The sequence below is a fragment of the Mustelus asterias genome, chromosome 9, assembly GCF_964213995.1.
Source record: "Mustelus asterias chromosome 9, sMusAst1.hap1.1, whole genome shotgun sequence".
Taxonomy (NCBI): Eukaryota; Metazoa; Chordata; class Chondrichthyes; order Carcharhiniformes; family Triakidae; genus Mustelus; species Mustelus asterias.
In genome coordinates this window covers 67973854-67991444 of record NC_135809.1, presented here as the reverse complement: position 1 = coordinate 67991444, position 17591 = coordinate 67973854, and the positions used below count along the sequence as shown (strand labels likewise).

Here is a 17591-nt window from a genome sequence, read left to right as displayed (position 1 = left end):
TGTTCCGGATGCTCCTTGCATTGAAGTAGACACACTTCAACCCACCTTCCTGTTTCTGAGTGAGAGTGTGCGTGTTTCCGAGTGAGAGTGTGTGTTTCTGAGTGAGAGTGTGTGTTTCTGAGTGAGAGTGTATGTCTTTCTGAGTGAGAGTGTGTGTGTTTCTGAGTGAGAGTGTGTGTGTTTCTGAGTGAGTGCGTGTGTGTTTCTGAGTGAGAGTGCGTGTGTTTGTGAGTGAGAGTGCGTGTGTTTGTGAGTGAGAGTGCGTGTGTTTCTGAGTGAGAGTGTGTGTGTTCCTGAGTGAGAGTGCGTGTGTTTGTGAGTGAGAGTGCGTGTGTTTCTGAGTGAGAGTGTGTGTGTTCCTGAGTGAGAGTGTGTGTGTTTCCGAGTGAGAGTGTGCGTGTTTCTGAGTGAGAGTGTGTGTTTCTGAGTGAGAGTGTGTGTTTCTGAGTGAGAGTGTGTGTTTCTGAGTGAGAATGTGTGTGTTTCTGAGTGTGTGTGTGTGTGTTTCTGAATGAGAGTGTGTGTGTTTCTGAGTGAGAGTGTGTGTGTGTGTTTCTGAATGAGAGTGTGCGTGTTTCTGAGTGAGAGTGTGTGTGTTTCTGAGTGAGAGTGTGTGTTTCTGAGTGAGAGTGTGTGTTTCTGAGTGAGAGTGTGTGTTTCTGAGTGTGTGTGTGTGTGTTTCTGAATGAGAGTGTGTGTGTTTCTGAGTGAGAGTGTGTGTGTTTCTGAGTGAGAGTGTATGTGTTTCTGAGTGAGAGTGTGTGTGTTTCTGAGTGAGAGTGTGTGTGTTTCTGAGTGAGAGTGTGTGTGTTTCTGAGTGAGAGTGTGTGTTTCTGAGTGAGAGTGTGTCTTTCTGAGTGAGAGTGTGTGTTTCTGAGTGAGAGTGTGTGTGTTTCTGAGTGTGTGTGTGTTTCTGAATGAGAGTGTGTGTGTTTCTGAATGAGAGTGTGTGTGTTTCTGAGTGAGAGTGTCTGTGTTTCTGAGTGAGAGTGTGTGTGTTTCTGAGTGAGTGTGTCTGTGTTTCTGAGTGAGAGTGTGTGTGTTTCTGAGTGAGTGTGTGTGTGTTTCTGAGTGAGTGTGTGTGTGTTTCTGAGTGAGAGTGTGTGTGTTTCTGAGTGAGAGTGTGTGTGTTTCTGAGTGAGAGTGTGTGTTTCTGAGTGAGAGTGTGTCTTTCTGAGTGAGAGTGTGTGTTTCTGAGTGAGAGTGTGTGTGTTTCTGAGTGTGTGTGTGTTTCTGAATGAGAGTGTGTGTGTTTCTGAATGAGAGTGTGTGTGTTTCTGAGTGAGAGTGTCTGTGTTTCTGAGTGAGAGTGTGTGTGTTTCTGAGTGAGTGTGTCTGTGTTTCTGAGTGAGAGTGTGTGTGTTTCTGAGTGAGTGTGTGTGTGTTTCTGAGTGAGTGTGTGTGTGTTTCTGAGTGAGAGTGTGTGTGTTTCTGAGTGAGAGTGTGTGTGTTTCTGAGTGAGTCCGTGTGTGTTTCTGAGTGTGCGTGTGTGTGTTTCAGAGTGAGAATGTGTGTGTTTCTGGGTGGGAGTGTGTGTGTTTCTGAGTGAGAGTGTGTGTGTTTCAGAGTGAGAATGTGTGTGTTTGTGGGTGAGAGTGTGTGTGCTTCTGAGTGAGAGTGTGGTGTTTCCGAGTGAGAGTGTGTGTGTTTCCGAGTGAGAGTGTGTGTGTTTCCGAGTGAGAGTGTGCGTGTTTCTGAGTGAGTGTGTTTATGTTTCTGAGTGAGAGTGTGTGTGTTTCTGAGTGAGTGTGTGTGTTTCTGAGTGAGTGTGTGTGTGTTTTTGAGTGTGTGTGTGTGTGTTTCTGAGTGAGAGTGTGTGCGTTTCTCAGTGAGTGTGCGTGTGTTTCTGAGTGAGAGTGTATGTGTTTCTGAGTGAGAGTGTGTGTGTTTCTGAGTGAGAGTGTGTGTTTTTGAGTGAGAGTTGTGTGTGTTTCTGAGTGAGAGTGTGTGTGTTTCTGAGTGTGCGTGTCTGTGTTTCAGAGTGATAATGTGTGTGTTTCTGGGTGGGAGTGTGTGCGTTTCTGAGTGAGAGTGTGTGTGTTTCAGAGTGAGAATGTGTGTGTTTCTGGGTGAGAGTGTGTGTGTTTCTGAGTGAGAGTGTGTGTGTTTCTGAGTGAGTGTGCGTGTTTCTGAGTGAGAGTGTGTGTGTTTCTGAGTGAGTGTGTGTGTTTCTGAGAGTGTGTGTGTGTTTCTGAGTGAGAGTGTGTGTGTTTCTGAGTGAGTGTGTGTGTGTTTCTGAGTGAGAGTGTGTGTGTTTCTGAGTGAGTGTGTGCTTCTGAGTGTGTGTGTGTGTGTTTCTGAATGAGAGTGTGTGTGTTTCTGAGTGTGTGTGTGTGTGTTTCTGAATGAGAGTGTGTGTGTTTCTGAGTGAGAGTGCGTGTGTTTCTGAGTGAGAGTGTGTGTGTTTCTGAGTGAGTGTGTGTGTTTCTGAGTGAAAGTGTGTGTGTTTCTGAGAGTGTGTGTGTTTCTGAGTGAGAGTGTGTGTGTTTCTGAGTGAGAGTGTGTGTGTTTCTGAGAGTGTGTGTGTTTCTGAGTGAGAGTGTGTGTGTTTCTGAGTGAGAGTGTGTGTGTTTCTGAGTGTGTGTGTGTGTGTTTCTGAATGAGAGTGTGTGTGTTTCTGAGTGTGTGTGTGTGTGTTTCTGAATGAGAGTGTGTGTGTTTCTGAATGAGAGTGTGTATGTTTCTGAGTGAGAGTGCGTGTGTTCCTGAGTGAGAGTGTGTGTGTTTCTGAGTGAGTGTGTGTGTTTCTGAGTGAAAGTGTGTGTGTTTCTGAGTGAAAGTGTGTGTGTTTCTGAGTGAGTGTGTGTGTGTTTCTGAGTGAGAGTGTGTGTGTTTCTGAGTGAGAGAGTGTGTGCTTCTGAGTGAGAGTGTGTGTGTTTCAGAGTGAGAATGCGTGTGTTTCTGGGTGAGTGTGTGTGTTTTTGAGTGAGAGTGTGTGTTTCTGAGTGAGAGTGTGTGTTTCTGAGTGAGAGTGTGTCTGTTTCTGAGAGTGTGTGTGTTTCTGAGTGAGAGTGTGTGTGTTTCTGAGTGAGCGTGTGTGTGTTTCTGAGTGAGAGTGTGTGTGTTTCTGAGTGAGAGTGTGTGTGTTTCTGAGTGAGAGTGTGTGTGTTTCTGAGTGAGAGTGTGTGTGTTTCTGAGTGAGAGTGTGTGTGTTTCTGAGTGAGAGTGTGTGTGTTTCTGAGTGAGAGTGTGTGTGTTTCTGAATGAGAGTGTGTGTGTTTCTGAGTGAGAGTGCGTGTGTTTCTGAGTGAGAGTGTGTGTGTTTCTGAGTGAGTGTGTGTGTGTTTCTGAGTGAAAGTGTGTGTGTTTCTGAGTGAAAGTGTGTGTGTTTCTGAGTGAGAGTGTGTGTGTTTCTGAGTGAGTGTGTGTGTGTTTCTGAGTGAGAGTGTGTGTGTTTCTGACTGAGAGTGTGTGTGTTTCAGAGTGAGAATGTGTGTGTTTCTGGGTGAGAGTGTGTGTGTTTCTGAGTGAGAGTGTGTGTGTTTCTGAGTGAGTGTGTGTGTTTCTGAGTGAGAGTGTGTGTGTTTCTGAGTGAGTGTGTGTGTTTCTGAGTGAGAGTGTGTGTGTTTCTGAGAGTGTGTGTGTGTTTCTGAGTGAGTGTGTGTGTTTCTGAGTGAGAGTGTGTGTGTTTCTGTGTGTGTGTGTTTCAGAGTGAGAATGTGTGTGTTTCTGGGTGAGTGTGTGTGTTTCTGAGTGAGAGTGTGTGTGGTTCTGAGAGTGTGTGTGTTTCAGAGTGAGAGTGTGTGTGTTTCTGAGTGAGAGTGTGTGTGTTTCTGAGTGAGACTGTGTGTGCTTCTGAGTGAGAGTGTGTGTGCTTCTGAGTGAGAGTGTCTGTGTTTCTGAGTGAGTGTGTGTGTTTCTGAGTGAGAGTGTGTGTGTTTCTGAGTGAGTGTGTGTGTTTCTGAGTGAGGGTGTGTGTTTCTGAGTGAGAGTGTGTGTTTCTGAGTGAGTGTGTGTGTTTCTGAGTGTGAGTGTGTGTGTTTCTGAGTGAGAGTGTGTGTTTCTGAGTGAGTGTGTGTGTGTTTCTGAGTGAGAGTGTGTGTTTCTGAGTGAGAGTGTGTGTTTCTGAGTGAGAGAGTGTGTGTTTCTGAGTGAGTGTGTGTGTTTCTGAGTGAGAGTGTGTGTGTTTCTGAGTGAGAGAGTGTGTTTCTGAGTGAGAGAGTGTGTGTTTCAGAGTGAGAATGTGTGTGTTTCAATGAGAACAAATAGGAAAGAAAATTACAGCACAAGACTAGCCCTCTGACCCTCCAAACCTGCACCGACCATGCTGCCCGTCTGAACTAAAACCCCCTTAAACCCGCAAAGTACTCATTTAATAGCTTGCCCAATTCCTCTGGCTCCATGTGTAGATTCCCACCCCTTTCCTTGAGTGGGCCAACCCTCTCCCTGGCTACCCTTTTGCTCTATAAATAGTTATAAAAAGCCTTAGGATTTCCCTCAATCCTGCTGGACAATTACTTTTCGTGACCCCTTTTAGCCCTCCTGACTCCTTGCTTAAGTTTCTTTCTATTTTCCTTGTATTCCACACTTGCTTTGTGTGTTTCCAGATCTCCGGCCTTGACAAATGCTTCCTTTTTCTCTTTTACTAGGCTCACAATATCTCTCATTATCCAAGGTTTCTGAAACTTGCCATACTTATCCTTCATCCTGACAGGAATGCACCAGTCCTGAATTCCTATCAACTTACACCTGAAAGCCTCCCAGATGCTGATTTGCCCTCAAACATTTGCCCCCAATCTCCATCTTCAGGTCCGGCTTCATGTTGTTGTCCTCAGTGTGTGTGTTTCTGACTGTGGTGAGAGGCTCTGGCAGGATACTCACGGACAATCTCTCGGATGGTGACAGGTTGGCCCAATGTGGCTGCAGCACTCGCTCCCGCAATATTAACAGCTCGGACCCGGAAATACAGCTTCTCTCCAGTAGGAAGGTCACGGATCAGGAGGGAGGTGCGATCAGTCAATCCTTGCTGAGCAGGGAACCACTCATCAGCTAGGAAAGGGAAGCAAGTGAACCAGAGCAGAGAAACATTGAAACAGGGAAAAACTACAGCACAAAACAGGCCCTTCAGCCCACAACGTGGTGCCGAACATGTCCCTACCTTAGCGATCACAGAGAGAGTGCGGGAACGGGGGAGAGGGCGCGGGGACGGGGGACAGGGCGCGGGGACGGGGGACAGGGCGCGGGGACGGGGGACAGAGCGCGGGGACGGGGGAAGAGAGCGCGGGGACGGGGGACAGAGCGCGGGGACGGGGGACAGGGCGCGGGGACGGGGGACAGGGCGCGGGGACGGGGGACAGGGCGCGGGGACGGGGGACAGGGCGCGGGGACGGGGGACAGGGCGCGGGGACGGGGGACAGAGCGCGGGGACGGGGGACAGGGCGCGGGGACGGGGGACAGAGCGCGGGGACGGGGGACAGGGCGCGGGGACGGGGGACAGGGCGCGGGGACGGGGGACAGGGCGCGGGGACGGGGGACAGGGCGCGGGGACGGGGGACAGGGCGCGGGGACGGGGGACAGGGCGCGGGGACGGGGGACAGAGCGCGGGGACGGGGGACAGAGCGCGGGGACGGGGGACAGAGCGCGGGGACGGGGGACGGGGGACAGGGCGCGGGGACGGGGGACCGGGCGCGGGGACGGGGGACGGGGGACAGGGCGCGGGGACGGGGGACAGGGCGCGGGGACGGGGGAGAGGGCGCGGGGACGGGGGAGAGGGCGCGGGGACGGGGGAGAGGGCGCGGGGACGGGGGAGAGAGCGCGGGGACGGGGGAGAGAGCGCGGGGACGGGGGACAGAGCGCGGGGACGGGGGACAGAGCGCGGGGACGGGGGACAGAGCGCGGGGACGGGGGACAGAGCGCGGGGACGGGGGACAGAGCGCGGGGACGGGGGACAGAGCGCGGGGACGGGGGAGAGGGCGCGGGGACGGGGGAGAGGGCGCGGGGACGGGGGACAGAGCGCGGGGACGGGGGACAGAGCGCGGGGACGGGGGAGAGGGCGCGGGGACGGGGGACAGGGCGCGGGGACGGGGGAGAGGGCGCGGGGACGGGGGAGAGGGCGCGGGGACGGGGGACAGAGCGCGGGGACGGGGGACAGAGCGCGGGGACGGGGGACAGAGCGCGGGGACGGGGGACAGAGCGCGGGGACGGGGGACAGAGCGCGGGGACGGGGGACAGAGCGCGGGGACGGGGGACAGAGCGCGGGGACGGGGAACAGAGCGCGGGGACGGGGGAGAGAGCGCGGGGATGGGGGAGAGAGCTCGGGGATGGGGGAGAGAGCGCGGGGACGGGGGACAGAGCGCGGGGACGGGGGAAGAGAGCGCGGGGACGGGGGACAGAGCGTGGGGACGGGGGACAGAGCGCGGGGACAGAGCGCGGGGATGGGGGAGAGAGCGCGGGGACGGGGGAGAGAGCGCGGGGACGGGGGAGAGAGCGCGGGGACGGGGGAGAGAGCGCGGGGACGGGGGAGAGAGCGCGGGGACGGGGGACAGAGCGCGGGGACGGGGGACAGAGCGCGGGGACGGGGGAAGAGAGCGCGGGGACGGGGGACAGAGCGCGGGGACGGGGGACAGAGCGCGGGGACGGGGGAGAGGGCGCGGGGACGGGGGACAGAGCGCGGGGACGGGGGACAGAGCGCGGGGACGGGGGACAGAGCGCGGGGACGGGGGACAGAGCGCGGGGACGGGGGAGAGGGCGCGGGGACGGGGGACAGAGCGCGGGGACGGGGGAGAGGGCGCGGGGACGGGGGACAGAGCGCGGGGACGGGGGACAGAGCGCGGGGACGGGGGACAGAGCGCGGGGACGGGGGACAGAGCGCGGGGACGGGGGACAGAGCGCGGGGACGGGGGACAGAGCGCGGGGACGGGGGACAGAGCGCGGGGACGGGGGACAGAGCGCGGGGACGGGGGACAGAGCGCGGGGACGGGGGACAGAGCGCGGGGACGGGGGACAGAGCACGGGGACGGGGGACAGAGCGCGGGGACGGGGGACAGAGCGCGGGGACGGGGGACAGAGCGCGGGGACGGGGGACAGAGCGCGGGGACGGGGGACAGAGCGCGGGGACTGGGGACAGAGCGTGGGGACGGGGGAGAGGGCGTGGGGACGGGGGAGAGGGCGCGGGACGGGGGACAGAGCACGGGGACTGGGGACAGAGCGCGGGGACGGGGGACAGAGCGCGGAGACGGGGGAGAGGGCGCGGGACGGGGGACAGAGCGTGGGGACGGGGGACAGAGCGCGGGGACTGGGGACAGAGCGCGGGGACGGGGGACAGAGCGCGGAGACGGGGGAGAGGGCGCGGGACGGGGGACAGAGCGTGGGGACGGGGGACAGAGCGCGGGGACGGGGGAGAGAGCGCGGGGACGGGGGACAGAGCGCGGGGACGGGGGACAGAGCGCGGGGACGGGGGACAGGGCGCGGGGACGGGGGACAGAGCGCGGGGACGGGGGACAGAGCGCGGGGACGGGGGAGAGAGCGCGGGGACGGGGGAGAGGGCGCGGGACGGGGGACAGAGCGCGGGGACGGGGGACAGGGCGCGGGGACGGGGGACAGGGCGCGGGGACGGGGGACAGGGCGCGGGGACGGGGGACAGGGCGCGGGGACGGGGGACAGGGCGCGGGGACGGGGGACAGGGCGCGGGGACGGGGGACAGGGCGCGGGGACGGGGGACAGGGCGCGGGGACGGGGGACAGGGCGCGGGGACGGGGGACAGAGCGCGGGGACGGGGGACAGAGCGCGGGGACGGGGGACAGAGCGCGGGGACGGGGGACAGAGCGCGGGGACGGGGGACAGAGCGCGGGGACGGGGGACAGAGCGCGGGGACGGGGGACAGAGCGCGGGGACGGGGGACAGAGCGCGGGGACGGGGGACAGAGCGCGGGGACGGGGGACAGAGCGCGGGGACGGGGGACAGAGCGCGGGGACGGGGGAGAGAGCGCCGGGACGGGGGACAGAGCGCGGGGACGGGGGACAGAGCGCGGGGACGGGGGACAGAGCGCGGGGACGGGGGACAGAGCGCGGGGACGGGGGACAGGGCGCGGGGACGGGGGACAGAGCGCGGGGACGGGGGACAGAGCGCGGGGACGGGGGACAGAGCGCGGGGACGGGGGACAGAGCGCGGGGACGGGGGACAGGGCGCGGGGACGGGGGACAGAGCGCGGGGACGGGGGACAGAGAGCGGGGACGGGGGACAGGGCGCGTGGACGGGGGACAGGGCGCGGGGACGGGGGACAGAGCGCGGGGACGGGGGACAGAGCGCGGGGACGGGGGTCAGAGCGCGGGGACGGGGGACAGAGCGCGGGGACGGGGGACAGAGCGCGGGGACGGGGGACAGAGCGCGGGGACGGGGGACAGAGAGCGGGGACGGGGGACAGAGCACGGGGACGGGGGACAGAGCGCGTGGACGGGGGACAGGGCGCGGGGACGGGGGACAGAGCGCGGGGACGGGGGACAGAGCGCGGGGACGGGGGTCAGAGCGCGGGGACGGGGGACAGAGCGCGGGGACGGGGGACAGAGCGCGGGGACGGGGGACAGAGAGCGGGGACGGGGGACAGAGCACGGGGACGGGGGACAGAGCGCGGGGACGGGGGAGGGAGCGCAGGGACGGGGGACAGAGCGCGGGGACGGGGGACAGAGCGCGGGGACGGGGGACAGAGCGCGGGGACGGGGGACAGGGCGCGGGGACGGGGGAGAGAGCGCGGGGACGGGGGACAGAGCGCGGGGACGGGGGACAGAGCGCGGGGACGGGGGACAGAGAGCGGGGACGGGGGACAGGGCGCGGGGACGGGGGACAGGGCGCGGGGACGGGGGACAGGGCGCGGGGACGGGGGACAGAGCGCGGGGACGGGGGACAGGGCGCGGGGACGGCGGACAGGGCGCGGGGACGGGGGACAGAGCGCGGGGACGGGGGACAGAGCGTGGGGACGGGGGTCAGAGCGCGGGGACGGGGGACAGAGCGCGGGGACGGGGGACAGAGCGCGGGGACGGGGGACAGAGAGCGGGGACGGGGGACAGAGCACGGGGACGGGGGACAGAGCGCGTGGACGGGGGACAGGGCGCGGGGACGGGGGACAGAGCGCGGGGACGGGGGACAGAGCGCGGGGACGGGGGTCAGAGCGCGGGGACGGGGGACAGAGCGCGGGGACGGGGGACAGAGCGCGGGGACGGGGGACAGAGAGCGGGGACGGGGGACAGAGCACGGGGACGGGGGACAGAGCGCGGGGACGGGGGAGGGAGCGCAGGGACGGGGGACAGAGCGCGGGGACGGGGGACAGAGCGCGGGGACGGGGGACAGAGCGCGGGGACGGGGGACAGGGCGCGGGGACGGGGGACAGAGCGCGGGGACGGGGGACAGTGCGCGGGGACGGGGGACAGAGCGCGGGGACGGGGGACAGAGCGCGGGGACGGGGGACAGGGCGCGGGGACGGGGGACAGGGCGCGGGGACGGGGGACAGGGCGCGGGGACGGGGGACAGGGCGCGGGGACGGGGGACAGAGCGCGGGGACGGGGGACAGGGCGCGGGGACGGCGGACAGGGCGCGGGGACGGGGGACAGAGCGTGGGGACGGGGGACAGGGCGCGGGGACGGGGGACAGGGCGCGGGGACGGGGGACAGGGCGCGGGGACGGGGGACAGGGCGCGGCGACGGGGGACAGGGCGCGGGGACGGGGGACAGGGCGCGGGGACGGGGGACAGGGCGCGGGGACGGGGGACAGAGCGCGGGGACGGGGGACAGAGCGCGGGGACGGGGGACAGAGAGCGGGGACGGGGGACAGGGCGCGGGGACGGGGGACAGGGCGCGGGGACGGGGGACAGGGCGCGGGGACGGGGGACAGGGCGCGGGGACGGGGGACAGAGCGCGGGGACGGGGGACAGAGCGCGGGGACGGGGGACAGAGCGCGGGGACGGGGGAGAGGGCGCGGGGACGGGGGACAGGGCGCGGGGACGGGGGACAGGGCGCTGGGACGGGGGAGAGGGCGCGGGGACGGGGGAGAGGGCGCGGGGACGGGGGAGAGGGCGCGGGGACGGGGGAGAGGGCGCGGGGACGGGGGAGAGGGCGCGGGGACGGGGGAGAGGGCGCGGGGACGGGGGAGAGGGCGCGGGGACGGGGGACAGGGCGCGGGGACGGGGGACAGGGCACGGGGACGGGGGACAGGGCGCGGGGACGGGGGAGAGAGCGCGGGGACGGGGGACAGAGCGAGGGGACGGGGGACAGAGCGCGGGGACGGGGGACAGAGCGCGGGGACGGGGGACAGAGCGCGGGGACGGGGGACAGAGCGCGGGGACGGGGGACAGAGCGCGGGGACGGGGGACAGAGCGCGGGGACGGGGGACAGAGCGCGGGGACGGGGGAACAGAGCGCGGGGACGGGGAACAGAGCGCGGGGACGGGGGAGAGAGCGCGGGGACGGGGAGAGAGCGCGGGGACGGGGGAGAGAGCGCGGGGACAGGGGACAGAGCGCGGGGACGGGGGAAGAGAGCGCGGGGACGGGGGACAGAGCGTGGGGACGGGGGACAGAGCGCGGGGACAGAGCGCGGGGACGGGGGAGAGAGCGCGGGGACGGGGGAGAGAGCGCGGGGACGGGGGAGAGAGCGCGGGGACGGGGGAGAGAGCGCGGGGACGGGGGACAGAGCGCGGGGACGGGGGACAGAGCGCGGGGACGGGGGAAGAGAGCGCGGGGACGGGGGACAGAGCGCGGGGACGGGGGACAGAGCGCGTGGACGGGGGACAGAGCGCGGGGACGGGGGACAGAGCGCGGGGACGGGGGACAGAGCGCGGGGACGGGGGACAGAGCGCGGGGACGGGGGACAGAGTGCGGGGACGGGGGAGAGGGCGCGGGGACGGGGGACAGAGCGCGGGGACGGGGGAGAGGGCGCGGGGACGGGGGACAGAGCGCGGGGACGGGGGACAGAGCGCGGGGACGGGGGACAGAGCGCGGGGACGGGGGACAGAGCGCGGGGACGGGGGACAGAGCGCGGGGACGGGGGACAGAGCGCGGGGACGGGGGACAGAGCGCGGGGACGGGGGACAGAGCGCGGGGACGGGGGACAGAGCGCGGGGACGGGGGACAGAGCGCGGGGACGGGGGACAGAGCGCGGGGACGGGGGACAGAGCGCGGGGACGGGGGACAGAGCGCGGGGACGGGGGACAGAGCGCGGGGACGGGGGACAGAGCGCGGGGACTGGGGACAGAGCGTGGGGACGGGGGAGAGGGCGTGGGGACGGGGGAGAGGGCGCGGGACGGGGGACAGAGCGCGGGGACTGGGGACAGAGCGCGGGGACGGGGGACAGAGCGCGGAGACGGGGGAGAGGGCGCGGGACGGGGGACAGAGCGTGGGGACGGGGGACAGAGCGCGGGGACTGGGGACAGAGCGTGGGGACGGGGGACAGAGCGCGGAGACGGGGGAGAGGGCGCGGGACGGGGGACAGAGCGTGGGGACGGGGGACAGAGCGCGGGGACGGGGGAGAGAGCGCGGGGACGGGGGACAGAGCGCGGGGACGGGGGACAGAGCGCGGGGACGGGGGACAGAGCGCGGGGACGGGGGACAGAGCGCGGGGACTGGGGACAGGGCGCGGGGACGGGGGACAGGGCGCGGGGACGGGGGACAGAGCGCGGGGACGGGGGACAGAGCGCGGGGACGGGGGAGAGAGCGCGGGGAAGGGGGAGAGGGCGCGGGACGGGGGACAGAGCGCGGGGACGGGGGACAGGGCGCGGGGACGGGGGACAGGGCGCGGGGACGGGGGACAGGGCGCGGGGACGGGGGACAGGGCGCGGGGACGGGGGACAGGGCGCGGGGACGGGGGACAGGGCGCGGGGACGGGGGACAGGGCGCGGGGACGGGGGACAGGGCGCGGGGACGGGGGACAGAGCGCGGCGACGGGGGACAGAGCGCGGGGACGGGGGACAGAGCGCGGGGACGGGGGACAGAGCGCGGGGACGGGGGACAGAGCGCGGGGACGGGGGACAGAGCGCGGGGACGGGGGACAGAGCGCGGGGACGGGGGACAGAGCGCGGGGACGGGGGAGAGAGCGCCGGGACGGGGGACAGAGCGCGGGGACGGGGGACAGAGCGCGGGGACGGGGGACAGAGCGCGGGGACGGGGGACAGAGCGCGGGGACGGGGGACAGAGCGCGGGGACGGGGGACAGAGCGCGGGGACGGGGGACAGAGCGCGGGGACGGGGGACAGAGCGCGGGGACGGGGGACAGGGCGCGGGGACGGGGGACAGAGCGCGGGGACGGGGGACAGAGCGCGGGGACAGGGGACAGAGCGCGTGGACGGGGGACACAGCGCGGGGACGGGGGACAGAGCGCGGGGACGGGGGACAGAGCGCGGGGACGGGGGTCAGAGCGCGGGGACGGGGGACAGAGCGCGGGGACGGGGGACAGAGCACGGGGACGGGGGACAGAGCGCGGGGACGGGGGACAGAGCGCGGGGACGGGGGACAGAGCGCGGGGACGGGGGACAGAGCGCGGGGACTGGGGACAGAGCGCGGGGACGGGGGACAGAGCGCGGGGACGGGGGAGAGAGCGCGGGGACGGGGGACAGTGCGCGGGGACGGGGGAGAGAGCGCGGGGACGGGGGACAGAGCGCGGGGACGGGGGACACAGCGCGCGGACGGGGACAGAGCGCGGGGACGGGGGACAGAGCGCGGGGACGGGGGACAGAGCGCGGGGACGGGGGACAGAGCGCGGGACGGGGGACAGAGCGCGGGGACGAGGGACAGAGCGCGGGGACGGGGGACAGAGCGCGGGAACGGGGGAGAGAGCGCGGGGACGGGGGAGAGAGCGCGGGGACGGGGGAGAGAGTTGGGGGACGGGGGAGAGAGCGCGGGGACGGGGACAGAGCGCGGGGACGGGGGACAGAGCGCGGGGACGGGGGACAGAGCGCGGGGACGGGGGACAGAGCGCGGGGACGGGGGACAGAGCGCGGGGACGGGGGACAGAGCGCGGGGACGGGGGACAGAGCGCGGGGACGGGGGACAGAGCGCGGGGACGGGGGACAGAGCGCGGGGACGGGGGAACAGAGCGCGGGGACGGGGGACAGAGCGCGGGGACGGGGGAAGAGAGCGCGGGGACGGGGGACAGAGCGCGGAGACGGGGGAGAGAGCGCGGGGACGGGGGAGAGAGCGCGGGGACGGGGGAGAGAGCGCGGGGACGGGGGAGAGAGCGCGGGGACGGGGGAGAGAGTGCGGGGACGGGGGACAGAGCGCGGGGACGGGGGAGAGAGCGCGGGAACGGGGGAGAGTGCGGGGGACGGGGGACAGAGCGCGGGGACGGGGGACAGAGCGCGGGGATGGGGGAAGAGAGCGCGGGGACGGGGGAGAGAGCGCGGGGACGGGGGACAGAGCGCGGGGACGGGGGAGAGAGCGCGGGGACGGGGGAGAGAGTGCGGGGACGGGGGACAGAGCACGGGGACGGGGGAGAGAGTGCGGGGACGGGGGACAGAGCGCGGGGACGGGGGAGAGAGCGTGGGGACGGGGGACAGAGCGCGGGGACGAGGGAGAGAGCGCGGGGACGGGGGACAGAGCGCGGGGACGGGGGACAGAGCGCGGGGACGGGGGACAGAGCGCGGGGACGGGGGACAGAGCGCGGGGACGGGGGACAGAGCGAGTGGACGGGTGACAGAGCGCGGGGACGGCGGAGAGAGCGCGGGGACAGGGGAGAGAGCGCGGGGACGGGGGACAGAGCGCAGGGACGGGGGACAGAGCGCGGGGACGGGGGAAGAGAGCGCGGGGACGGGGGACAGAGCGCGGGGACGGGGGAGAGAGCGCGGGGACGGGGGAGAGAGCGCGGGGACGGGGGAGAGAGTTGGGGGACGGGGGAGAGAGCGCGGGGACGGGGGACAGAGTGCGGGGACGGGGGACAGAGCGTGGGGACGGGGGAGAGAGCGCGGGGACGAGGGACAGAGCGCGGGGACGGGGGAGAGGGCGCGGGGACGGGGGAGAGAGCGCGGGAACGGGGGACAGAGCGTGGGGACGGGGGACAGAGCGCGGGGACGGGGGACAGAGCGCGGGGATGGGGGACAGAGCGCGGGGACGGGGGACAGAGCGCGGGGACGGGGGACAGAGCGCGGGGACGGTGGACTGAGCGCGGGGACGGGGGACAGAGCGCGGGGACGGGGGACAGAGCGCGGGGACGGGGGACAGAGCGTGGGGACGGGGGAGAGAGCGCGGGGACGGGGGAGAGAGCGCGGGGACGGGGGACAGAGCGTGGGGACGGGGGAGAGAGCGTGGGGACGGGGGACAGAGCGCGGGGACGGGGGACAGAGCGCGGGGACGGGGGACAGAGCGTGGGGACGGGGGACAGAGCGCGGGGACGGGGGACAGAGCGCGGGGACGGGGGACAGAGCGCGGGGACGGGGGAGAGGGCGCGGGGACGGGGGAGAGTGCGCGGGGACGGGGGACAGAGCGCGAGGACGGGGGAGAGAGCGCGGGGACGGGGGACAGAGCGCGGGGACGGGGGAGAGAGCGCGGGGACGGGGGAGAGAGCGCGGGGACGGGGGAGAGAGCGCGGGGACGGGGGACAGAGCGCGGGGACGGGGGACAGAGCGCGGGGACGGGGGACAGAGCGCGGGGAAGGGGGACAGAGCGCGGGGACGGGGGAGAGAGCGCGGGGACGGGGGAGAGAGCGCGGGGACGGGGGAGAGAGCGCGGGGACGGGGGACAGAGCGTGGGGACGGGGGAAAGAGCGCGGGGACGGGGGACAGAGCGCGGGGACGGGGGACAGAGCGCGGGGACGGGGGACAGAGCGCGGGGACGGGGGAGAGAGCGTGGGGACGGGGGACAGAGCGCGGGGACGAGGGAGAGAGCGCGGGGACGGGGGAGAGAGCGAGGGGACGGGGGACGGAGCGTGGGGACGGGGAGAGAGCGTGGGGACGGGGGACAGAGCGCGGGGACGGGGGACAGAGCGTGGGGACGGGGGAGAGAGCGCGGGGACGGGGGACAGAGTGCGGGGACGGGGGACAGAGCGTGGGGACGGGGAGAGAGCGCGGGGACGGGGGACAGAGCGCGGGGACGGGGGAGAGAGCGCGGGGACGGGGGACAGAGCGCGGGGACGGGGGAGAGAGCGCGGGGACGGGGGAGAGAGCGTGGGGACGGGGGACAGAGCGCGGGGACGGGGGACAGAGCGTGGGGACGGGGGACAGAGCGCGGGGACGGGGGACAGAGCGCGGGGACGGAGGACAGAGCGCGGGGACGGGGGAGAGAGCGCGGGGACGGGGGACAGAGCGCGGGGACGGGGGAGAGGGCGCGGGGACGGGCGACAGAGCGCGGGGACGGGGGACAGAGCGCGGGGACGGGGGACAGAGCGCGGGGACGGGGACAGAGCGCGGGGACGGGGGACAGAGCGCGGATACGGGGTACAGAGCGCGGGGACGGGGGACAGGGCGCGGGGACGGGGGACAGAGCGCGGGGACGGGGGACAGAGCGCGGGGACGGGGGACAGAGCGCGGGGACGGGGGGCAGAGCGCGTGGACGGGGGACAGAGCGCGGGGACGGGGGACAGAGCGCGGGGACGGGGGACAGAGCGCGGGGACGGGGGACAGAGCGCGGGGACGGGGGACAGAGCGCGGGGACGGGGGACAGAGCGCGGGGACGGGGGACAGAGCGCGGGGACGGGGGAGAGAGCGCGGGGACGGGGGACAGAGCGCGGGGACGGGGGACAGAGCGCGGGGACGGGGGACAGAGCGCGGGGACGGGGGACAGAGCGCGGGGACGGGGGACAGAGCGCGGGGACGGGGGACAGAGCGCGGGGACGGGGGACAGAGCGCGGGGACGGGGGACAGAGCGCGGGGACGGGGGACAGAGCGCGGGGACGGGGGACAGAGCGCGGGGACGGGGGACAGAGCGCGGGGACGGGGAGAGAGCGCGGGGACGGGGAGAGAGCGCGGGGACGGGGGAGAGAGCGCGGGGACGGGGGACAGAGCGCGGGGACGGGGGACAGAGCGCGGGGACGAGGGACAGAGCGCGGGGACGGGGGAGAGGGCGCGGGGACGGGGGAGAGAGCGCGGGAACGGGGGACAGAGCGTGGGGACGGGGACAGAGCGCGGGGACGGGGGACAGAGCGCGGGGATGGGGGACAGAGCGCGGGGACGGGGGACAGAGCGCGGGGACGGGGGACAGAGCGCGGGGACGGTGGACTGAGCGCGGGGACGGGGACAGAGCGCGGGGACGGGGGACAGAGCGTGGGGACGGGGGACAGAGCGCGGGGACGGGGGAGAGAGCGCGGGGACGGGGGAGAGAGCGCGGGGTCGGGGGACAGAGCGTGGGGACGGGGGAGAGAGCGTGGGGACGGGGGACAGAGCGCGGGGACGGGGGACAGAGCGCGGGGACGGGGGACAGAGCGCGGGGACGGGGGACAGAGCGCGGGGACGGGGGACAGAGCGCGGGGACGGGGGACAGAGCGCGGGGACGGGGGAGAGGTCGCGGGGACGGGGGAGAGTGCGCGGGGACGGGGGACAGAGCGCGAGGACGGGTAGAGAGCGCGGGGACGGGGGACAGAGCGCGGGGACGGGGGAGAGAGCGCGGGGACGGGGAGAGAGCGCGGGGACGGGGGAGAGAGCGCGGGGACGGGGGACAGAGCGCGGGGACGGGGACAGAGCGCGGGGACGGGGGAGAGAGCGCGGGGACGGGGGAGAGAGCGCGGGGACGGGGGAGAGAGCGCGGGGACGGGGGACAGAGCGTGGGGACGGGGGAAAGAGCGCGGGACGGGGGACAGAGCGCGGGGACGGGGGACAGAGCGCGGGGACGGGGGACAGAGCGCGGGGACGGGGGAGAGAGCGTGGGGGACGGGGGACAGAGCGCGGGGACGAGGGAGAGAGCGCGGGGACGGGGGAGAGAGCGAGGGGACGGGGGACAGGAGCGTGGGGACGGGGAGAGAGCGTGGGGACGGGGGACAGAGCGCGGGGACGGGGGACAGAGCGTGGGGACGGGGAGAGAGCGCGGGACGGGGGACAGAGTGCGGGGACGGGGGACAGAGCGTGGGGACGGGGGAGAGAGCGCGGGGACGGGGGAGAGAGCGCGGGGACGGGGGAGAGAGCGCGGGGACGGGGGACAGAGCGCGGGGACGGGGGGACAGAGCGCGGGGACGGGGAGAGAGCGTGGGGACGGGGGACAGAGCGCGGGGACGGGGACAGAGCGTGGGGACGGGGGACAGAGCGCGGGACGGGGGACAGAGCGCGGGGACGGAGGACAGAGCGCGGGGACGGGGGAGAGAGCGCGGGGACGGGGGAGAGAGCGCGCGGACGGGGGAGAGAGCGCGGGGACGGGGGACAGAGCGCGGGGACGGGGGACAGAGCGCGGGGACGGGGGACAGAGCGTGGGGACGGGGGAGAGGGCGCGGGGACGGGCGACAGAGCGCGGGGACGGGGGACAGAGCGCGGGGACGGGGGACAGAGCGCGGGGACGGGGGACAGAGCGCGGGGACGGGGGACAGAGCGCGGATACGGGGTACAGAGCGCGGGGACGGGGGACAGAGCGCGGGGACGGGGGACAGGGGCGCGGGGACGGGGGACAGTGCGCGGGGACGGGGGACAGGGCGCGGGACGGGGGACAGGGCGCGGGGACGGGGGACAGAGCGCGGGGACGGGGGACAGAGCGCGGGGACG

General features: G+C 69.9%; 1 protein-coding gene across 1 annotated transcript in view; it reads right to left on the bottom strand.

Annotated features, from left to right (window-relative positions):
- LOC144499237 (myosin-binding protein C, cardiac-type-like) overlaps positions 1 to 17591 on the bottom strand; it is a 146172-nt gene that overhangs the window by 42557 nt on the left and 86024 nt on the right. Inside the window, exon 2 of the mRNA XM_078221356.1 lies at positions 4822 to 4989. Within this exon, the coding sequence (XP_078077482.1) occupies positions 4822 to 4989 (168 nt within the window). The remainder of the gene's footprint in view (positions 1 to 4821; positions 4990 to 17591) is intronic.